General features: G+C 42.6%; 1 protein-coding gene across 1 annotated transcript in view; it reads left to right on the top strand.

Moving 5' to 3' along the window:
• The window catches only part of LOC124607111 (vascular endothelial growth factor A-A-like), a 68898-nt gene that overhangs the window by 43870 nt on the left and 1794 nt on the right, over positions 1-23234 (top strand). The window contains exon 5 of the mRNA XM_047139308.1: positions 4631-4747. Within this exon, the coding sequence (XP_046995264.1) occupies positions 4631-4747 (117 nt within the window). The remainder of the gene's footprint in view (positions 1-4630; positions 4748-23234) is intronic.

Consider the following 23234-nt stretch of genomic DNA (forward strand, 5'->3'; position numbering starts at 1 on the left):
CATTGGGTGACCTGCTTGCCAGGGATGAAATGATGATGAAGACAACACAACACCCAGTTCCTGAGCAGAGAAAATCTCCGACCCAGCCAGGAATCGAACCCGAGCCCATAGGATGGCTATCAGTCACGCTGACCACTCATCTATCGGGGCAGACACGGACTGTAACTATCCTCCCAACATTGTATAAAATCTCCTGTGCCTTATCTTTCCAGTCTCCCACCACCTCCCAAAGTCCCACCATCTGGCCACAGAGGAGCACTCCCCTCGTAACTCAGGACCACCCAGGACTGGAGCAACTGAATTACATTCTCTGGCAGGGTTCTGATTACCTCTCGTCATGCCCTGAAATGAGAAATGTCCTGCCCACTATCCTTCCCACCCCTCCCACACTAGTATTCCCCTGTCCACCAAACCTACACAATATACATGTCCATCCTTACACAACCCCTGCTCCCAATCACTTACCTCATGGCTCATACCCCTGTAATAGACCAAGATGCAAGACCTGTCCCATACATCCTCCCACTACCACCTATTCCAGTCTGGCCACTAACATCATCTATCCCATCAAAAGCCGGTGGTCTACAAGCTAAGCTGCAACCACTGTGCTGCATTCTATGTAGGCATGACAACCAACTAGCTGTCTGTCCGCAGGAATGGCTCTGACAAACTGTAGCCAAGAAAAAAGTGGACCACTCTGTTGCTGAACACGCTGCCAAACATGATATCCTTCATATCAATGACTGCCTGTGCCATTTGGATCCGTCCCACCAGCACCAGCCTTTCTCAGCCGCGCAGGTGGGAACTTTCCCAGCAATACATCTTACATTCCCGTAGCCCTCCTGGCCTCAACCTTCATTAGTCACTGTCCTCACCTATCCAGTCCCTTCCCTGTTCCCAATCTAGCACTAAACAGCCGTCATTCCACCACCACACCCAGTCTTTTTATTTCTCTCCTTTTACACTTCTTCCCCTCCCCCCCCCCCCCCCCCCACCCCCTCTCCTCTGCCCTCAGTCTAACTGCAGCACTTTGCTGTCCACCACCCCCACCATACTATCCCTCCCCCCTCCAGCCTCCTCCTTACCCCCACACAGTCGCCACTCCCATCATAGTGTTGCTGCAGCTCGCAGTGTGGTTTCAGTTGCCTGAGTTGCCTGAGACTGCAGTCGTGTGTGTGAGTTGTGTTTGCATGAGAGAGAGAGAGAGAGAGAGAGAGAGAGAGAGAGAGAGAGAGAGAGAGAGAGAGTGTGTGTGTGTGTGTGTGTGTGTGTGTGTGTGTGGGCGTGGGCGTGCGCGAGTGCATGCATATGTCTTGTCTATTGTTGACGAAGGCCTTAATGGCCAAAAACTATAATTGTGAGAGTCTATTTGTTGTGCCCAAACACGTCTCTTCAGAGTAGCCTGCTCTGTAGAACTGGTTCCTGTTGTCACCAAGGGTATACAATGATTTATTTTAGGTTATTTTACTTTTATGATTGTATTCATTCTTTGACAACTTATAAAATGTAACACTCTTGTTACGAGATTAAAAAAGAAAGGTCTGGTAATGGGCTTATAGGAGACCAAAACTCATCAGCAAGTCGTAAATGTATCTAGACTGTGTTATTGGAATAATTTTTATATAATTTTATCAACCACTGTGTTTTCCCAAGGACAGTGTTCTAAAAATGTTCTGAACAGAAAACTGTTTGGCAAAGGTTGTTGGCCAGTAGACTGGTGGTGATTGGGACCAGGAGGATTATGGGAGTTATCCTTGCAACACATCCTTCACTCCTGTAATTCTCCTGGTCTCTATCTCTGCTAACATACTGTCCCCATACCGCCTGCCCAACAGTTTCCCCTACCTCTATCATACCACCTCCTCCCAGTCCATGCTAACTTCATTGTGCACCCCACCTGACAGACTCCAACGCCCATGTCTCACATACCTAGCCCTGGCACCTGCCACCGGCCCTTCCTTCATTCCAGTTCTGCACATCTGTTGCCTCCCTCTAAGCCACTACCTACCATCCTTGATCCATCCTCCTGCTTCTCACCTCTTTCTCCCACAACTCACACCAACTGATATAATCTCCATGTCAGGCCACCTGCAAAACTGCAATCCGAGCGTTATGTGTCCAGCCAGCACAATGTTGGTGATAACTGTTTATTGTATCTGAGCAATCATAACTGCAATGGGCCCTTCTTGGTGCAATCAAAGTTCTACCATTTTCCGAAAACTTTGAACTTTATGTAAATCCCCTTTTATTTAGTGAATAGTTCCAGGTATAGAAATGAGGGTTTTAGCAAATGATAGTATGTAAGGGGCATGTACTTTGTTATGTAATAAAGTGTTTTAACTCCTGTGGTGATCAACATATTGAAGCAAGTATGATTTTTTAAATAAAATGGTATACTCTCTTTAACAGCATTCTTAAATGCTTAAAAAGATTAGCACAGCGATACAATGTTTGTTAATGTTGAGATTGAAACTCTTAACAAAAGTATCTGAGAAATGTACTAAAACTGGAAAGGAGTCAGCTCCTGCAGTTTAAAGACTGCCAAAAGAGCTCTCATGTGAGGCACTGTAGTTAAATGCAGCAAGACAAATCTAGGCTACTAAGATGAAACCTCATTTCTTGTGTGACACGGTTACAGGGTCATCTATGATTTTTGTGTATGGAACTACAGCAAATGATAGCTTCTTATGCCTCAGCTGGGACTTGAGAAAAGTATTTCAATTGTGCTTGTGTCTCCAGGTTTTTGTGGAGACAACTAGTGTTTCATCAGGCAGTTTTCCATTTAAACCCTCCCCGTTTCTGCTTACTTGTCAAAGCTAAAACAGAAATATCATTCATTCATGCTTCCTCATGATAAACAGCCCTAATCCAGGGAAAAAATAAACTGCTGTGATAACTTATTTAGATTCAGGAAAAAATACTTGACCTGTCTTTTCCTGGAAACACCTGAATACTTCCTGAAGTAAACCACCTGCTGTTGGACAAATGGGTGTGTAAATACTACTTGAAATTGTAACTAGATTGGATACAATTTAAATAAACAGTTTACTCAGAATGACTGATGACATGTCATCCACAAAATAAATACTTTTCTTAATGAAAGGCAATTTTATACTTTTTTTAAATATGTTCTCAAACTGTTTATTATCAACTGCAATGCACATTTACAATCACTGTTTGAGAGATAGATGAACATATGAAAGTAAAATGAATGACATGGAATTTCATGCTGTGGTGATTTGATGGCATATATCATATGGCATAGTTGCTCTCCATAAAAAGAAATTGAGAGGTGTCAAGTCAACAGACCTGGTCAGCCATTCCATCCTATCCAATGGTCAGGAATCTTTACATTTAGTATTTGCATTGCAGCTTGGGAAGAGTGAGCTGAGCAGCCATCATGTTGGAACCATATACACCACTGCTTATCCAGTGGTTATCTTGTAGAAGAACAGATGGAATGTCTGTAAGAAAGTGTTTATACATATTTCCAGTTAACATTCCTGAGATGAAGAAAGGCCTGAAAATGGAATTTCCTATGAGGCCCAACCATAGGTTTACACTTTATGGTCATTTTGTTGTTGTACATTACCATGGTTTGTAAAAGTTGTTTCATCAGTAAAGAGCACACGTTGTAAAAACATAGCGTCATTTTGCAACTGGTGCAGAGCAAACCAGCAAAATTCTATGCAACTTTTGAAATTACATCCTGAGGAGTGCCTGATATGGTGACTGATGCTACAAATGGAATTGATGTTGATGCAAGTTGTGAATGATACTCCTGTGGTTGATTCCACGTTCCTTGTAAATACATCTTGTGCCACCATTTCCTGTATAAAACCTGCATGTCTAACTTTTTCTCATTGGTGTAGATGGCTGCATGCAAGGAATGTTGAAACAGAAATGACCTGCTGATAGATGACAGTTTCTGCTAGTTCTGCAGTGCAGACAAGTAAATAGTCAAAAGGCTGGGTACTACAATGTGGATTGGCATGAGCATATTTACAACACAATTCCAGCTGACTTACCTTTAAATTTGAGAATTTTTCTTGGATTCTTTTGTGAAGAGTTTCAGCCTCTACATTAACAAGGATTATCACTGTACTTGTCTTTTCAAGAGCTTTCAATGTCATTAAGTATAGTATATCATTCTATTTAAAATATCACACTTGCTTCAATACCTCACTTGACACAGAAGTTAGGGCTTCTTATCACATTCCAAGGTAAATGCCCCTTTGCGTACTATCATTTGCCGAAAACCTTGTTTCGATATCTTGAACCATTCATGAAATGAAAGGGGTGTTACATTTTACATGATTCATCCTGTATATGGAGCCTACATAACCTTGGTCATGTGAAAAAATGTAGTGTTTTGTATTTTAAAGAGGGACAGAGAGGATGGGAGAATGAAAGTCTTTTGGAATTTTTATTTATTAATTTAAAATATATTAGACATATAAACAAGAAAAGAAACAACAACACACACACACACACACACACACACACACACACACACACACACACAGAGAGAGAGAGAGAGAGAGAGAGAGAGAGAGAGAGAGAAGCCATGGTTCCATCATATTTAATAAATTAAAATTGTTTTCATAATATTTTATTGTGGAACTTCCAGGTAAGACGTAACGAACGAAACACTGGTTATGTAACTTGTGGGTACGTGCAAATAGAAGAACATGTCTCCTGCAAATGTGGTTGTACGGTAATGCCCGGTGACTGCAATGACTTACAGGTGAGGGAAATTATGAAAATTTCATTAAATTGTACTAGTCATTTTACTGTTCACATTTTCTTGGACCAGTATGATATGTAGAAGAATGCTCTGTTGTACTATGCTGAAAACTCTTTTTCTGATAGATGCAAACAAAAAAAGGGAAGAGCATAGCAAAATTTATTAATGATTTATTGTATTAGCTTCCTGACTCATCTCATTACATTGTGTACATGTTTAATCAAGATTGGCATATCAGTTTTAAACATAGATACAGACAATCTGTCCTTTCAAGGCTTTTATTGTTTTGATGTTGAAAACACTAATAAAAAATGACATATAAGTACCTTGTGTAATCTATATTGTATGCAGAAAGTCAAAGATATGAATATTAATAATGGAAATTAGTACACACAATTGATGTAACAACTTCAGAATGGCTCATTATAAAGTAAGAACTTAAGAAAATGCAAGTTTCCTGAGTTCACAGAGGACAAGACTGAAATAAAAATAATGAATTAAAGTGTATGTGAGAAGATTAAACTATATAATGGAATTATAATGAAACTTATACAGAAAAGGTATTATATTTACCATCATGCAGCAGCAGTAAGCAGAACTGAGAATAATAAGAAACACAAGCTTTCTGAATCAAAGATGCCTACATGTTACAAAAGAGAAAAATTTGGAGAGAATGAGAGTAATGGGAGATGAGGATTTGTCTATGACACAGTCTAAAAGGAAAAAAAAAAAAAAAAAACAGGATAGGATGAGTGGAAAATGAAATTAGCAACAAATGAGATTAAAAACCTTAAAAGTTCAAAGCAGCAGGAAGGGCGGTGAATAAAGTTAGAGAAAAGACAAGGGCAGTGAACAACAGAAGCACAAATTATATGGAAATGTGGAGCAACAGAAAGAATGAAAGTAAAATGAAATTGTAGAGAAACAGCAGCTAAGGAAAGAAATTATGTAAAATTAAAAGAAAAATCATAATTTGAAAATTGTGATAATTATGATATGAGGAGAAGAGGGTGAATAAGTAATCAGTGACAATTGTTGCAGCTCCAAGGATCATCTCAAATGTGATGCCCTTTGATGGAGCAGATTCAACTAGTGATGGGACTGGAGTAGGTAGCTGTAAAGAGTACGCACAGAACGATCTTGTGATTTCCATTGTGATGGAAGACAGAAGAGTAACTCCATTATGGTCAGTACTATTAAAAATCAAATGAATTTACCTCTTCTCTTTCAATATTACCCTGATCTGATAAGCATCAAGCAATGTCTCCATTGCCTTACCAACTGTTCTCCAAACAGCTAATGCTCTCAACCTCCTGGCAATATACTGCACCCTTCTTCTGTGTATTCCTGTGTGATATGGGTCTTATCATTGTGACCACTCTGTTAAAGCTGCTTTACCATTAATGGAGGGAAAATTAATGTTTTTATATTCCCCTCTTTTTCTTTTCCTTTTTCCACTCAGCTGTATGGATTGATGTCAACATTATGTGTTATTAAATTCAGAGCCAAATGACTTTGAGCCATTTGGCTCTGAAATCAGTAACGTATCAATTTGGCATCAACAAATGCAAATGACTGGAAAAAGGAAAAGGTAAATTGGGGGCCAGGACACCTGTGAAAGCACCGATGTTGTGGGACTACAAACCAGGTCTCAAATATTCAGGTATTGAAGGCGGACGAAAATTTAATAGTCATGGGTGACTGGAATTCGAGAGTAGGAAAAGGGAGAGAAGGAAACATAGTGGGTGAATATGGATTGGGGGAGAGAAATGAAAGAGGAAGCCGCCTGGTAGAATTTTGCACAGAGCATAACTTAATCATAGCCAACACTTGGTTCAAGAATCATAAAAGAAGGTTGTATACATGGAAGAATCCTGGAGATACTAGAAGGTATCAGATAGATTATATAATGGTAAGACAGAGATTTAGGAACCAGGTTTTAAATTGTAAGACATTTCCGGGGACAGATGTGGACTCTGGCCACAATCTATTGGCTATGAACTGTAGAAACTGCAAAAAGGTGGGAATTTAAGGAGATGGGACCTGGATAAACTGACTAAACCAGAGGTTGTACAGAGTTTCAGTGAGAGCATAAGGGAACAATTGACAGGACTGGGGGGGAAGAAATACAGTAGAAGAAGAATGGGTAGCTTTGAGGGATGAAGTAGTGAAGGCAGCAGAGAATCAAGTAGGTAAAAAGATGAGGGCTAGTAGAAATCCTTGGGTAACAGAAGAAATATTGAATGTAATTGATGAAAGGAGAAAATATAAAAACGCAATAAATGAAGCAGGCAAAAAGGAATACAATCGTCCCAAAAATGAGATCGACAGGAAGTACAAAATGGCTAAGCAGGTATGGCTAGAGGACAAATGTAAGGATGTAGAGGCTTATCTCACTAGGGGTAAGATAGATACTGCCTACAGGAAAATTAAAGAGACCTTTGGAGAAAGGAGAACCACTTGCATGAATATCAAGAGCTTTGATGGAAACCCAGTTCTTAGCAAAGAAGGGAAAGCAGAAAGGTGGAAGCAGTATATAGAGGGTCTATACAAGGGCGATGTACTTGAGGACAATATTATGGAAATGGAAGAGGATGTAGATGAAGATGAAATGGGAGATACGATACTGCGTGAAGAGTTTGACAGAGCACTGAAAGACATGAGTAGAAACAAGGCCCCGGGAGTAGACAACATTCCATTAGAACTACTGACGGCCTTGGGAGAGCCAGTCCTGAGAAAGCTCTACCATCTAGTGAGCAAGATGTATGAGACAAGCCGAAATACCGTCAGACTTCAAGAAGAATGTAATAATTCCAATACCAAAGAAAGCAGGTGTTGACAGATGTGAAAATTACTGAACTATCAGTTTAATAAGTCACAGCCGCAAAACACTAACATGAATTCTTTACAGACGAATGGAAAAACTGGTAGAAGCCGACCTCGGTGAAGATCAGCTTGGATTCCGTATAAATATTGGAACACATGAGGCAATACTGATCCTACGACTTATCTTAGAAAATAGATTAAGGAAAGCAAACCTACATTTCTAGCATTTGTAGACTTACAGAAAGCTTTTGACAATGTTGACTGGAATCCTCTCTTTCAAATTCTAAAGGTGGCAGGGGTAAAATACTGGGAGCAAAAGGCTATTTACAATTTGTATAGAAACCGGATGGCAGTTATAAGAGTGGAGGGGCATGAAAAGGGAAGCAGTGGTTGGGAAGGGAGTGAGACAGGGTTGTAGCCTCTCCCTGATGTTATTCAATCTGTATATTGAGCAAGCAGTAAAGGAAACAATAGAAAAATTTGGATTAGGTATTAAAATCCATGGAGAAGAAATAAAAACTTTGAGGTTTGCCAATGACGTATTTCTATCAGAGACAGCAAAGGACTTGGAAGAGCATTTGAGCGGAATGGACAGTGTCTTGAAAAGGAGGATATAAGATGAACATAAACAAAAGCAAAACGAGGATAATGGAATCTAGTCAAATTAAGTCAGGTGATGCTGAGGGAATTAGATTAGGAAATGAGACACATAAAGTAGTAAAGGAGTTTTGCTATTTGGGGAGTAAAATAACTGATGATGGTCGAAGTAGAGAGGATATGAAATGTAGACTGGCAATGGCAAGGTAAGCGTTTCTGAAGAAGAGAGATTTGTTAACTTCGACTATAGATTTAAGTGTCAGGATGTCGTTTCTGAAAGTATTTTTATGGAGTGTAGCCATGTATGGAAGTGAAACATGGACGATAAATAGTTTGGACAAGAAGAGAATAGAAGCTTTTGAAATGTGGTGCTACAGAAGAATGCTGAAGATTAGATGGGTAGATCACATAACTAATGAGGAGGTATTGAATAGAATTGGGGAGAAGAGGAGTTTGTGGCACAACTTGACAAGAAGAAGGGACTGGTTGGCAGGACATGTTCTGAGGCATCAAGGGATCACAAATTTAGCATTGGAGGGCAGTGTGGAGGGTAAAAATCATAGAGGGAGACCAAGAGATGAATACACTAAGCAGATTCAGAAGGATGTAGGTTGCAGTAAGTACTGGGAGACGAAGAAGCTTGCACAGGATACAGTAGCAAGGAGAGCTGCATCAAACCAGTCTCAGGACTGATGACAACAACAAAAACAACAAACCAGGTATCAAGTTGGAACATCCACCACCAAACTGTGGCCAAGAGCAAAATAGACCAATCTGTGGCTCAACATGCAGCTAAACATAACATTTTTTATTTCAAAGGCTGCTTCACAACCTGGGCCATCTGTATCCTCCCATCCACCACCAGCTTTTCTGAACTGCACAAATCAGAATTACCCGTACAACACATGCTCCACTCCTGAAATTATCCTGGTCTCAACCTACAGTGTTCTACTATCCCAACTCCCTCCACTGAATGGTTTCTGTCCCTCTGTCCCACCACATCCTCCCTTTTCACATCCTTACACCCTCACTGTTTGCCACCCTCGGTAAATGCACTCACCTGTCCTTACCCCTTCCCTGATTCTCTCCTTTTCTGCTCCCTGTTTCTGTCAAACACCCCACCTCCCGGTGCTGCAACTATAATTTTTGTCAGGCTGCCATCTAGTCCCTGCATGCCCTGCCAAATAGTGCTCTTTTCTGCCCCCACCCCTTCCCTGCTACCCCTCCCCCTCCCCCTTCTCTGCCCCACTCCAGCTGCACCTGCAGTTCTTGTCAGGCTGCCATCTAGTCCCTGCATGCCCTGCCAGACAGTGCTCTTTTTGTCCCCACCTCTTCCCTGCTACCCCTTCCCCTTCCTTGCCCCATTCCAGATTGTTATTCATGCGATAGTTACAAAGGGTGTTCAAAAAGTTTTGCACAATCATCTCTAATTTTTTTTATTTTTTGCAGGAGGAGAATTTTTTGTGAACATACTTGGAACATTTAGCTATACATTGAGCCTAGTCAATGTAGCCTCCATCAGCTGTGACACATCTGGCCCAAAGTTCTTTCCATGATGTAAATGCACTTCGGTAAAATTCTAGGGATTGACTTTTACACCATTGTTTGACACAGGAAATAATGTCTTATTCACTGTAAATGTTTTAACGTGCAAGTGCGCCTTCGGATGACCAAAGAGGTAAAAATCAGTTGGAGTCAAGTCTGGACTGAAGGGAGGATGAGGAACAATTGTCCAAGCCATTTTCCTGATTTTCTCCTGTGCCATAAGGACTGTATGGGGTTTGGCATTGTCATGGTGTAGCCTGTTCAGCTGACACTGAAGCTGTGGCCTGTGGGTCTTCATGGCACATTGCAGCTTGTCCAATGACAAACAGTAACGGTCCCGATTAATTGTGGAGCCAGGTTCCAAAATGCCAATGAAAATGACACAACACTGATCCCAGAAGAAGGAGGCCCTCACCTTTTGGCCTGCTGTTTGTGAAAGTCTTGGTTTCTTCTTCAGAGCGGAACCTGGAAGATGCCACTCCATGGATTGGGGTTTGCTCTCAGGTTTGGACAAAAACAACCGTATTGCATCCTGGGTAATGATGCCATCAAAACACCATTTTCACTCTTCAGTAAAGGTCTCTCTGAGACCCTCGCACACATTCTTCCTCATCGTTTTCATTTCTCTTTTCAATAATCTAGGCACCCAATGTGCACAGATTTTTCTGTACCCTAGTGACTGTACCAGTGATACCACATTACCCAATGACAAATGTGTCATTTCAACAAGCTGTCGTGTCATCACACATCTGTCATGCTGTCAATGGTCTGCCCCATCATGGATTGTCCAGTACAGAGAAATCATCTTCTTTAAAACTCTTCAACCACCACTGGATATTGCTGTGATTCACTGTGTCCTCCCCGTAAATAGGGAGCAACGTCCTGTTAATCGATGTGGCAGAGTCATCGCTGGTCTTGAAGAGGAACTCCATCACCGACCGTTGTCGCAACCTGACGTCTACTTCACAGTCCATTATGGCTCACCTGTAAATAAAAGAAAATACTTGTATATAACAACTTATAGCTAAATGTTCCAAGTATGTTCACAAAAAATTTCATTCTCCTCCTGCAAAAAATACAAAAATTATAGACTGTGAAAAACTTTTTGAATGCCCTTTGTATATTCTGGGTGGAGCTGTTGGTAGTAAGTGGTTTTGTGTGCATGAGGTGTGCTTGTTTGTGTGATGTGTGTATGTTTTGTGTGTGTGCTCTCTTTGCTGAAGAGGTCTTTGGCCAAAAGCCATAATGTGTAACAGTGTTTTCATTGTGCATGTTTTCAATTCAATATGTCATCTTTACAGTGAGTAGAAATTTTTCCTTTTCCTAATATTGTTGGAATAGAACAATATTTATTTTTCCTTTATTCATGTGCAGAACAACTTTTACAACATACACACAAGGATATAAGCCATATATTGGAAAGTAGGTTGAGGAGGAGTGTAGGAAATAACGAAATTACCAGGAAATCAGAAATCTTATTTTGTATGATGTATGCAAACAGCTGGTAGAATGGACTCAATCTAATGAAATGGCCAAAAGAAATTATAGCTTCGATGGAGAGTTTTGCTTGATGCATTTCAGACCAGGGTAGTTTTGAAGAGAAGACATACAGTCACTTGACTTTGCAGAAGGACTGGCTATAATAGAGTTACAGAGGTGGCATGATAATCTTCTTGGGAGTGAAACTGGTGTAATAATTGTGGGAAGTGAAGGACTGATAAACTGATTATACATTCCTGCAGTGAATAAATGTTTAAACAGACATGTTAGCAGGCATGCAGAACAGGGAAAAGTCAACATGGGAAGGTTGGCAACTACCAAAATGTTATAATATTGTACTCAGTGGCATTATCATCAGAAATCTGGAGTTGTATGTGAATGTTTCATTTACTCAGTGCCAGTACATCTCATTCTTTCTTTTCAAATTCTGGGATGGAATAAGAATAAGAATTCGATTGAATACTATTCATCACATAGAAGAGGTGTTGAGCAGAAGATAGGGACATTTAAAAATAGACAGTTCAACAGTTATTGAATGAAATCCTTCATCACATGTACAAACACACATACATATACAACTCACGCACACATGGTCACTGTTGCCTCCAAGCACTGAGCTCTTGGAGCATGGAAGTGATGTCAGCTACTGTGGTCTTTGAAATGGGATGGATAAGTCTGTCAGCATCTGGCCCACATTGTACAAATGCAGCTGATTTGGTATCACCAGAGTTGGCCACAAGATCTTGCACTGTCATCAATTGGAGGATGAGGAATGATGTTTTCCCAGATCAGTCCTAGATGTTTCCATTTGAGTTTGCTCTTCCTCATCTATCAATGTTTGTGGTACAAATCAGGCACATATTCAAATGTTTATGAATAATAATTCTTACGCTGTTTTGGCTTATCTTCAACACCTTTTATTATCATTTTCACAGAAAGCTGCTGATCATCTGCAAGCATCTGTCACATTCAGTGATGTTGTCTGGGATTGTGCTTGTTGATGGTCGACTCAAACGCAGCTCACCCTTGACACCTTTTCTTCTCTAAACTGTTTAAACTACTGAAGCACACTTTTTACTCAGTGCTTCAACACCATAACTTAGACTAACATTCCATGAGTCTCCCTCACTGTATTCCCTAATTTGAAGCAAAACTTCAGTTAAGACTTTGCTGCATTTTGCACTCCATTTTGAATTACACAAGTCTTCACACAAACTGTTAGCTTTGCTGCAATATACATCACAGCATCACTTTGGTGATTTACATGATAGAGCACTTGTTGACATGTTTCTCAGTGCTTATGCATGGGCACATCATTGTAACTAACATCTGGGACTATTCAGCAAACTTTTCAGATGCAACTTGTATGATATGGCTACTTTCACCTGTGGCTGTGCCTCTGGTGGGATAGGGTAAGCCTGTGACAGGGTCTTCACCTGGATCCTCCACAGCGATATGACACTTGGTGTAGGAGAGAACAGAGGTCTGGGGCATTCTCTTGCTCTGTGCCCTTAAAGGTGGGAGAATCAGCAGTGATCAAAAACATGAGGATGCTGAAGGCAATGGAAACCACTGCATTAAAGACACACAATGTGAATCCACAAGACAAGTGGCCTGTAATTGAAAAAGTGTCATGATTATATCTCCATTCAGATCTCCAGGAGGGGACTGACAATGGGGAGGTACCCATGAGAAAAACATTGAGTAACAAATGGAAGGATAATATTCTACAAGTCAGGGTATGGAATGTCACAAGTTTGAACAAGGTAGAAAAGCTATGAAATCTGAAAAGGAAAATGATAAGGCTTGATCTTGATATAGTGGGGTCAGTGAAGTGAAATGGAAAGAAGACAATGATTTCTGGTCAGATGAGTGTAGAGTAATATCATTAGGAGCAGAAAATGGGATATTGGGAATAGGATTCATTATAATCAGGAATGTAGGAAATAGAGTGAGTTATGGTGAACAGTTCAGTGATAGGGTTGTTCTCATCAGAATCAACAGCATGGCAATGATAGTTCAGATACACATGCTGACATCACAAGCTGAAGATAATGAGATAGAGAATGTGTATGAAGACATTCAATACGTCATTCAGTATGTAAAGGAAGATGGAAATCTAATAGTTATGGAGGATTGGAATGTGGTTGTAGGAGAAGCAGTAGAACAAAGGAATATGGGAAAATATCAGCTTGCTGATAGCAATGAAAGAGGAGAAAGACTGAGTTATGCAGCATATTTCAGCTAGTAAGAGCAAATATTCTGTTCAAGAATCACAAGAAGAGGAGGCACACATGGAAAAGGCCAGAAGATATGGGAAGACTTCGGTTACATTACATCATGGTCAGGCAGGGATTCTGAAATAAGATACTGGATTGTAATGCATATTCAGGAGCAGATGTATACTCAGATCATAATTTAATGGTGATGAAGAGTAGACTGAAGTTTAAGAGACTAATTAGGAAGAATCAGTGCACAAAGAAATGGGATATATAAGTACTCAGGAATGAAGTGATATTCTTGAAGTTCTCTGAGGCCACAAATACTGTGATAAGGAATAGTTCAGTAGACAGCTCAGTTGAAGAGGACTGGGCTTCTCTAAAAAGGGCAATCACAGAAGGTGAAAACAAAAACATAGGTACAAAGAAGGTAACTGTGAAGAAACCAGGGGTAACAGGAGAAATACTCAGTTGACCAACGAAAGAAGGAAGTACAAAAATGTTCAGGGAAATTCAGGAATTTCAAAATACATGTCACTTAGGAATGAAATAAATAGGAAGTACAGGGAAGCTAAGGCAAAATGGCTGCATGAAAAATGTGAAGAAATTGAAAAAGAAATGGTTGTCAGAAGGACTGACCCAGCATATAGAAAAGTCAAAACAAGCTATGATGAATTTAAAAGCAAGGGTTGTACCATTAAGAGTGCAATAGGAATTCCACTGTTAAATGAAGAGAAGAGAGCAGGTAGGTGGAAAGAGTATATTGAAGGCCTCTATGAGGGAGAAAACTTGTCTGATGATGTGATAGAAGAAAAAACAGGAGTTGAGATAGAAGAGAATCAGAATTAAAAGAGCTTTGGAAGACTTAATATCGAATAAGGCAGACTGGGCAGATAACACCCCATCAGAATGTCTAAAATCACTGGGGGTAGTGGCAACAAAACAACCATTCACCTTGGTGTGTAGAGTGTATGACTCTGGCAATATACCATCTGACTTCCGGAAAAACATCATCCGCACAATTCCAAACATTGCAAGAGTCAACAAGAAGTGAGAATCATCATACAGCTAGCGTAACAGCTCATGAGTCCAAGTTGCTGACAAGAATAACATACAGAAGAATGGGAAAGAAAATTGAGGATGTGTTAGATGACAATCAGTTTGGTTTTAGGAAAGGTAAAGGCACCAGAGAGGCAATTCTGACATTGCAGTTGATAATGGAAGACAAAAGAAAAATCAAGACCTCTTCATAGGATTTATCGACTTGGAAAAAGCATTCCACAATGCAAAATGGTGCAATATGTTAAAAATTCTGAGACAAATTGGGGCAGGCTGTAGGGAAAGATGTATAATGTGTACAACAGCCAAGAGGGAACAATAAGATTGGAAGACTTAGAATGAAGTCTTCAGATTTAAAAGGGTGTAAGATATGGATGTAATCTTGTCACTACAGTTTAATCTGTACATCAAAGAAGCAATGGCACAAATAAAAGAAAGGTTCAAAAGTGGAATTAAAATTCAAGGGGAAAGGATATCAATGGTATAGTTCGCTGATGACGTTACTATCCTCAGTGAAAGTGGAGGAGAATTACACAATTTGCTGAATGGAATGAACAGACAGAATACGAATTGAGAGTAAACTGAAAAAAAGGTGAAAGTAACGAGAAGTAGAAGAACCGACAACAGCGAGAAACATAACCGAAGGGTTGGCAATCGTGAAGCAGATGAAGGTAAAGAAGTTACCTAGGCAGCAAAATAAACCATGATGGACAGAGCAAGGAAGACATAAAAAGCAGATTAGTACAGTCAAAACAAGCATTCCTGGCCAAGAGAAGTCTACTAGTATTACTTTGGAAGGAGTGGAAAGGATCTGGGGTAGGATGCCCTCATTTCCCGGCATGGTCATAGATAATCAAAACCCTTGAGGATGATATGGTTCAGTTGTTCCAGTACAGAGTCATACTGGGTGCTGAGGAGGGGGGGTGGGGTACTCCTTCCTAGCTGATTCTTGGGGATGGTGGGAGGATTAGGTATAAATGAGGATATGGCACGAGAAATTTGTGTTTGATGTGAGACCTTTAGCCACTGGGCAAGGGAAATCTCATCACTGCAGATACCCCATGTGCAGATGGCCAGGCTGTATGAGAGTGAGTTTTTGTTGTGGAAGGGGTGATAGCTGTCAAATCAAAAATCTAGGTACTGTTGGTGCTTAGTAGGTTTAATATGGATAGACATGTAGATAGAGCTGTCAGAAAGCTTGAGGTCAACAACCAGTAAAGTGACACGTAGGTTTGAGGAGGACCACGTGATGTGGATGGGAGAGAAGGTGCTAAGGATGTGGAGGAATGAGGGTAGTGTGCCTTCAACCCCAAGTTCAGACCATGAAGATATCATCAACGAACCTGGACCAGACAAGGGGTTTGGAATTTCAGGAGGCTAGGAAGGTTCTCTCTAGATGATCCATAAATAGGTTAGCATAGGAAGGTGCCAAGCAGATGCCAATGGCTGTGCTGCAGATTTGTTTACAAACCTCCCCCCAAAGGAGTAGTAGCTGTGCATGCAAATATAGTTGGTAAGATGTATGAGGACTGTGGCTCTGGGTTTGGAGTCAGATGGACAGCAGGAGAAATAGGGCATGAGCAGTGTTGGTGTACAAGGTGGTGGCATCAACAGTGATCAGTAGGGATCCAGGTAGTAATGGTGTGGGGATGATTGAGGGTTAATGAAGGAAGTTGGCAGTATCTTTGATGAAAGAAGCTAAGCTTTGGGGAGTTGGTAGGAGGTGCTGGTTAACAAGAGTGGAAATCCTCTCAGCAAGAGCACAGTAACTGACTACATTGAGGCATCCAGGACTGTTAGGTCTGTGGACTATGGGAAGCATGTAAAAGATTGGTGTGTGAGGGGGGGGGGGGGCAGGGGGGGGATCGTTGTGGGTGAGAAAGCAGATAGACTCAGGGGAGAGATTCTGGAATGAGCCAAAGGCTTTCACTCAGGATTAGAGGTTATTTGGTTATTATGGTGGATTTCTGGAATGGGATTACTATGGATGACCACATAGGTAAAGGACTCAGACAGTTGGCAGAAGTGTTCTCCATGGTAATCACTGTGATTCATCATGACAGTGGTGGAGCCTTTTTCTGCAGGGAGGATGATTACATCAGGATCTGTTTTGAGGCTGTAAATGGCTGTCCTTTCTTCTAATAAGAAGTTAGTATTCTTACAGAGAGACCTGGGGTAGTACAGTGAGGCCTATCTGGAGGCAAAGAATTCCTGGAAGGTGAATAGGGGGTGGTTAGGTGACAATGAGATCGGCGTGACAATTGGATGGTGGTACTAACTGGGAGAGGCAAGGTTAAATGCTGATATTAGATTGACTGGTTGGAGGGATTTGCAGAAATGGGCGTTTCAACTTTAGTGATTGAGAGAAGGAAAGTAGTCCTTTGACAAGCCCAATGTGGTTAAAAATGTGTGCAGGCCTATAGGTGAGGCTTTTCTATAGGGTTGAATCTTCTGTGAGATTGGTGGAAATGTTAACAACAATGTTTCGGGTTTGTCTGAATTCTCTATTTCATGGAATGCTGGAAGGGAGTTTTGGAGGATGTGGCAAACTGACAAGGTCAACATGCAGGGTCTGGCTGCTACGAAGGGTTGATAAGGGGGTTCTCTGTGGGTGGAATTGGTGATGATGGGCAGTGGTGCTCCAAGGCAGGAGTACATTGTCAAGAAGTTTGATAATTTGTGGAAGTGATGTCTTGAGTGCTCCTCCAGGTCTTACAGTGTAAGGGTTTCCACAAGGTTTTCCACAATTGAAAGAAGAATGGAGAGAGAGATTGGTGGTGGGAGGACAGGACAAGATGGAGAGGCTTATGTTACAAACAAACCCAACCAGGGGCTGGAAACTGTAGTAGTAGTAGAAGAAGAATATGATGATGATGATGAGTAGATTCTGCCTTTGAATTTGTAATGGTTATTTGTAAGTGTGGTATCGAAAAGACAGACTAAGGTGTAATAGGCAGTGATGGGTTAATTGTGAGTAACATAAGCTGGGGAACGATAGTCTATAATAACTCTACACTTCTGGGGTTTGTTGAAGGAAAACTGAACAGTCTAGGATGCATCAGAACATTACACAGTCTGCTCTAGCATCATATATAAAATGTATTCTCTTCCAGCAAAACAAATCCCTTACATACCTTCCTTGTGACAGATATGCTCATGAATACAACTGCCAACTCCACTGGGCAAACAATCACTAAAACATGTCCCACATTGAAGAACTGTAGGATGTAATAGATTGACAACTAATTGCACAACAGGTGGAAGTAATACAACATTGTTTCGCAAAAGAGCATGTAGGAATGTACTTAAATAATCACAAAAAAAACTTAGATCGTGGATGTGAGAACTAGCATGTTGAGCACTAGCACAGTGAGTTATATTCACAATAGGTTTAAGACAAACAACAGGTTTATTCAGCTAACTCAGTTACTGTAGGGAGCACTGAAATGGTATCGGAAATTAATATTTCTTAGCAAAAGTCACTTGCTGAGAAAATAAAATGAAATAAAAGAGCAGCACCATGAGGTAGAGTAATAATAGCATCCTTAGTGACAATTTGCCAGGAAAATAAATGCTCTACTCATGTTCCACTTGAGTGTGGGACACAGAACAAAGTCAGTAACTGGTTGCTGAATATTCACTAGCACAGAGATGATTTTTGCTGATACAAGGCATGGAACTGGTAATGTCTCTCATGGAAGAAATGGTCATGGCAAGATTCAAGGAAATGGAACACAATTTTTTGATATGAGTGTACCACCCATGATGGGTGGGATGTTAAATCTTGGTTAGTACCTGCATAGCCACATGCACTTGCCAGCTGGAGGGAATGTCTTGTAGTGTGATGCACTGCATTACATACCAACCTGCATTGCATGGGTAGAGACTGCATGGCACGGATGATTTTCAGTATTTGGCAATGAGCACCTCAGATATGAAGGGCACAGCCACATGGCATGTCCATCATGTTGTGCGTGTGGGATCGAACTCGGATGTTGTCACCTTGATGGGAAGATGAGAACTCAGAGTGAGGTTAGGCCAATAGAAGTCTAGCTAGTTGTGGAGCTATAGTCTTGGTCCCCATAGCCACCACCATAGTAGACGGTTGTCCAGTTACACAACAGAACTGAGAGCTTTGGGTTGAGGTAGGCAGAGGTGCTGCATTAGCAGATGGCACTAGTGAGTTAGGCACAAACGGAATGAGGCTGGGTTGCTTAGACCAATGTGCGGTGGAGGGCCATCACACAGTTCCTACTCCCACAAGAATGGTACATGGAGGAGGAACAAAGTGGCAGTGATGGAGGCTGGTCCTAGCAGAAAGGTGTGTTTTACCAATGGTGAGGCTCAGGGCTGCCAACTGACTTCAGGACGACAGGCATGAGTTAGGCAGGTAGTTGGCATTCAGTAGTGCAGGGGCACTGCATGACAGGGAGGAGCTAGTGAGTGCATGAGTGATATATCATCTGGTGGTGCGTGGGTTGTGGGGTGCTGAGCCAGGTCTACTAGAGCAAGGAGGTGAAAGGAAAATGAATGAAGAGCAGCCTATTTCAGGAGCTGCACATGCAGCAAGCAGGTGCTGGGTAATGTTGGCAGTGCGGGATGGTAGATGCAGGAACAGTGTGGCACTGCCAGGTCACTACGTGGAGTGGCTGACAACTTAGAGGCTACATTTGACAGTGCAAAATGCACACATCGGGCACTCTGAGATTTAGGACAGTGGCTGGCAGGTCTGGGCTAGAGCACTGCAAAAGTATGAAATAATGCCACTAAGAGAGTGACATATGTAGCAAGGTTGGCAGTGTGGCATCAGGGGTGTAGTCAGCATATAGCATAGGTGAAATGGCTTCAGGAGAGGTAGAGGGACAGGGGTGGGAGTGCCCTGGACATCGATGATGTTTATGCCTGCATTGTTAGTGGCTGGTGGATTGGGGACAGAGTTGGGAGCAGTACCGGCATAATCTGATGGAATTGCTGCCATGTCCAAGGCAGTGGTGCAGTAGGATGGCATCACTGCAGGTCGGCAGCAGGGGTACTGCAAATGGTGTTGACACTGATGCTGGCTTTATCGTTGGTGGGTGGCTGTAGAATGTTGAGGATGGTGGTTGGGCTGAGTGGTGTGAGGTCAGGCAGCATGTAGGCCTCAGGCTATTGATTTGATTGAGACACAGATAGGTGTGTCTTGAAGATGTAGGGTGAATTTCTTGGAGTATTGCCTCAGGAGCTGGTGGGGGGGGGGGGGGGGGGGGGGAGTAGTGTGGGCAAAATGGTGAACATTGAAGCACAGCATGTCATGGGTGTATGAGGTGAGGTCACTGTGAGTGAATGTTCTATGAGTTTGTCATTTACTGGAGGGAGGCAGATGGGTTGCAGGAGAGAGGCAGATTGGTGAGCTTCAGGAAGTGGTCTGGCACTATGAGTGACTGGCACATAAACAATGTCAGTAGCTGAAATCTCCAGGTCAGCTTTGTGAGTGATATGAAGGCCAATATGTACCAGAGCAGAGTGGTGGAAGTGTGCATGCATGCTGCTTTGAACCAGATTATATAAAAGTCAATTGAAGCCTTGTGGAAGGCAGTGGGCAGGAACAGGTGCAGTGAGCCAGTGGATACTTCACACCATGTATTGCTGTCGGAGCCATGGACCAAAGTACAATGAAGTGGAGGCCCAAAGCAGCAACCAGGCAGAGGTGAGTGAGTTCCAGTTTGTGCTCCTGGCCAGTGCTGAGGGCCTCATAGTCCAGAGATGAAGCGACAGTGCAGCTGCAGCTGAGATAGTTGGTGGTGATGATGTCAATTACGGCAACATGACATATGTCAGCAGTAAACTCTAAGATGAATGACTATTGCTTGGATTTATGTGGGGAGCACTGGTCAATATCTTTTGAGAGGGAAAACATTACAGGTTTGTGGTTGGTGAAGAATGGGACTCTACCAACAGCCAAAAGTATTTGATTGCCTTGTAGATGGTGAGGAGCTCTCTGCCATTTGTGTTCCAGTGCTGTTGAGTGGCAGAGAGCTAGCAACTGAAAAAATTTGAGTGGATACCAAGTACCACTAACATGCTTCTGCAGGACAGCACTGATGGCTGCCTCACTTGCATCAGTCTGATGACAAGTGGGCCAGGGGGATGGAGTGGGATGAGCAGGCAGGGTAGTGTCCACCAAGTTGCACTTGGTGGCAGTGAAGCTGTCTTCATTTGTAGTGTCCATGGTATCAGTTTGTTCCCCTTTGTTTTGATGCTATAAAGGACAGTGGTGAGTGGCTCATGCATAGCAGTGGAATTCCTCATTTAGCAGTGGCAGAAGTTGAGCAAGCTGCAGAAACGATGGAGGTACTTGACTGTCGCAAGGTGTGGGAAATCAAGGAAGGTTGGGCTGGGAATGAGAGTTGGCAGCGGACATGGTATGACCCAGGAGTATCTCTTTCTTGACACAGAAAACAAGCTTTGCAGTGTTGACAATGATGCCAGCATCCTGGAGGCATTCAAAGATCATGTGAAGGTGTTTGCAGTGTTCTTCAAGTGTCACTGAGAAAATGAAGATTTCATTCAAGTAGGTGAAACACCAGGACAACCTCGGAGGCTGAAGGTAATAAAGCCACTCTCATACAAGTGGAATGACATGATGATGACAATATTCGGGATGTCCTTGGGTGTGACAAGAATCTAGGTGAAAGCTCTACTGTAGTTGATTGTACTGAAGATTATAGCTCCAGCTTGTACATTATTGTAGGAATGGCACAGGGTACCAGCCAGGAATGGTAAGAGAGTTTAGCACACAGTAATTGCTGGAGGAGTGCCAGAAGACATTCATCTTGAGAAAGTGAAGGGCAGACACCCATGGGCTCTTCAAAGGGTGGAGCATGGTGGCGGCAGTCAGCTTGTGAAACTTCACCTTGATGAACTTGAGATTGTAGCCAGCAGAAGACAGACTGTACAGGTGTGATATCTACACAATGGGCAGCTGAATGACAGACCTACTAAGGTACACTGGACAGAAGTTTGAAACCAGGAAACTATGCCAGGAAGTCAACATATGGGCCAGAGTATGCCAGTCGCCTGCTTCATACTGAAGAAGATAGCAAATTGGATGGTGCTCTTAGTTGATCTCCTAGTACAGCTGTCAGTAAGTTTCCAGCCAACATCAGAGAGCAGGCATTACTGCCCAATGAGATCCATTCTCATAATGTGGTTGGGGAGGTCCCATTGCAGGTCAAGGTTGCAGATGCAATGGTACACGCCATAGGTGGTGATAGTAGATTTGTAGAGTTGTTCACCACCATCAGAAGGATCACTGATGTAATGCCAGGGGCCTGTATGAGCCGACACAAGAAGATAGACAGGTCTCAGCCGTTGTTGATCAGGAATGGCATAGCTGAGTGAAATCACTGACGAACAGGCACTGAGAGACTGCGCAGCAGCTGCGTGTGCCTAATGTTAACAGCTGTTGGGCTTTCGGGCCCAAGAGCAGGGCTCTTTGCAGTTGCAGCGGTACAGTTTGAAGCTCCCTCAGTATCAACAGAAACCGACCACATCACAAGGGGTATTGCTGGAACAGCTGGAGTTTCAGTGGTGGCAGCCATAATTGCATCAGTGGTTAGGGCTGTGCACTCATGGGTAGTAAAAGTCTAGGTGAGAAACAGAACCCTACCCTACAGTGTTGCCAAGCCCGCACTAAGGTGAACAAGGAAATCATATATCCTGGGCTGCTGGGTATTGTGGTGTGGGCCAGCAGGGAGAGGAGTGGCATGATAAGCTAAAAATGTGAACTCGTGGTGAGCCAGCTGTCAGTGTAATTGTTGGCTGGCAGTGCTGGATGGGAGTGTAGTCAGTACGTGGTGGTGGTGGTGGTAACGGGCATGGAGGCCACTGTCTCGTGTGCCCTGTGACTGAGGCTGGCAGTGGCAGTGAGGGAGAGATCAGCATGTGATGCCACACTTTTTATTTGGGGCCAGATGGCAAGCCAGCCAGATGTTATACAGGAAGCCATAGGAGATCTTGTGGGACTCGGTCAGGCTTTGTAAATGGCACAGGAATGGGGAGCTTTGCCGGCCGTCTCACTGCTTCAGGGAAAGGACCAGATTGGGATGCATTTTGGAGGACTTGAGTTGCCTTATGAGGTGGCGCCCAAGTGTCTTGTAGTGGTGGGCAGTTGCAGGTAACAAAATGACATCAGGGACCTCCATTGCATATGTCGGCTTGAACTGTTGTGAAATGGGTGCCATCAAGGTGAAGCTGGAGCCAATGAAGATGGCCTCTACCATAGAAAACCACAGATGAGGGTCCTAGGGATTGAAGGGTGGTGGGTAAACCATGCCACAGCCAGACAAAGTGGTGGTGGCCGGAAGGGTCTTGGTTGTCGGAGTGGTGAGACTAGGTGGGATGGCATTGGCAGCAGATGCAGAGGCCAGTGTGGGCATCTGTCTGGATCAGTGCTGGGAGCTGGGCTGCCCCGACTTTCATGGACAAGTCGATGTTGCAGTGTTGCACTTCTGTAAGTAGTGCGGTTAGTTGACAACAACATCAGAGGGTGCTGGAGTGGCAACTGGGTGGCAAGGTTTTGGTCAGGCCAGTGGCAGAGGCCATGGTCATTAGGTGGCACAGTGGCAAACACATGAAATGCACAAAAGTGAGATAGCTTGTGGTGCAAAGCACAAATTATGGCCCATGGCATGAAACAGTTCCATCACATGAAGTACAAAATAGTAGCCCAGTACTACAGAGTTTGTAGCACCGAAACAGAG

Source organism: Schistocerca americana, chromosome 3 (assembly GCF_021461395.2).
Source record: "Schistocerca americana isolate TAMUIC-IGC-003095 chromosome 3, iqSchAmer2.1, whole genome shotgun sequence".
Taxonomy (NCBI): domain Eukaryota; kingdom Metazoa; phylum Arthropoda; class Insecta; order Orthoptera; family Acrididae; genus Schistocerca; species Schistocerca americana.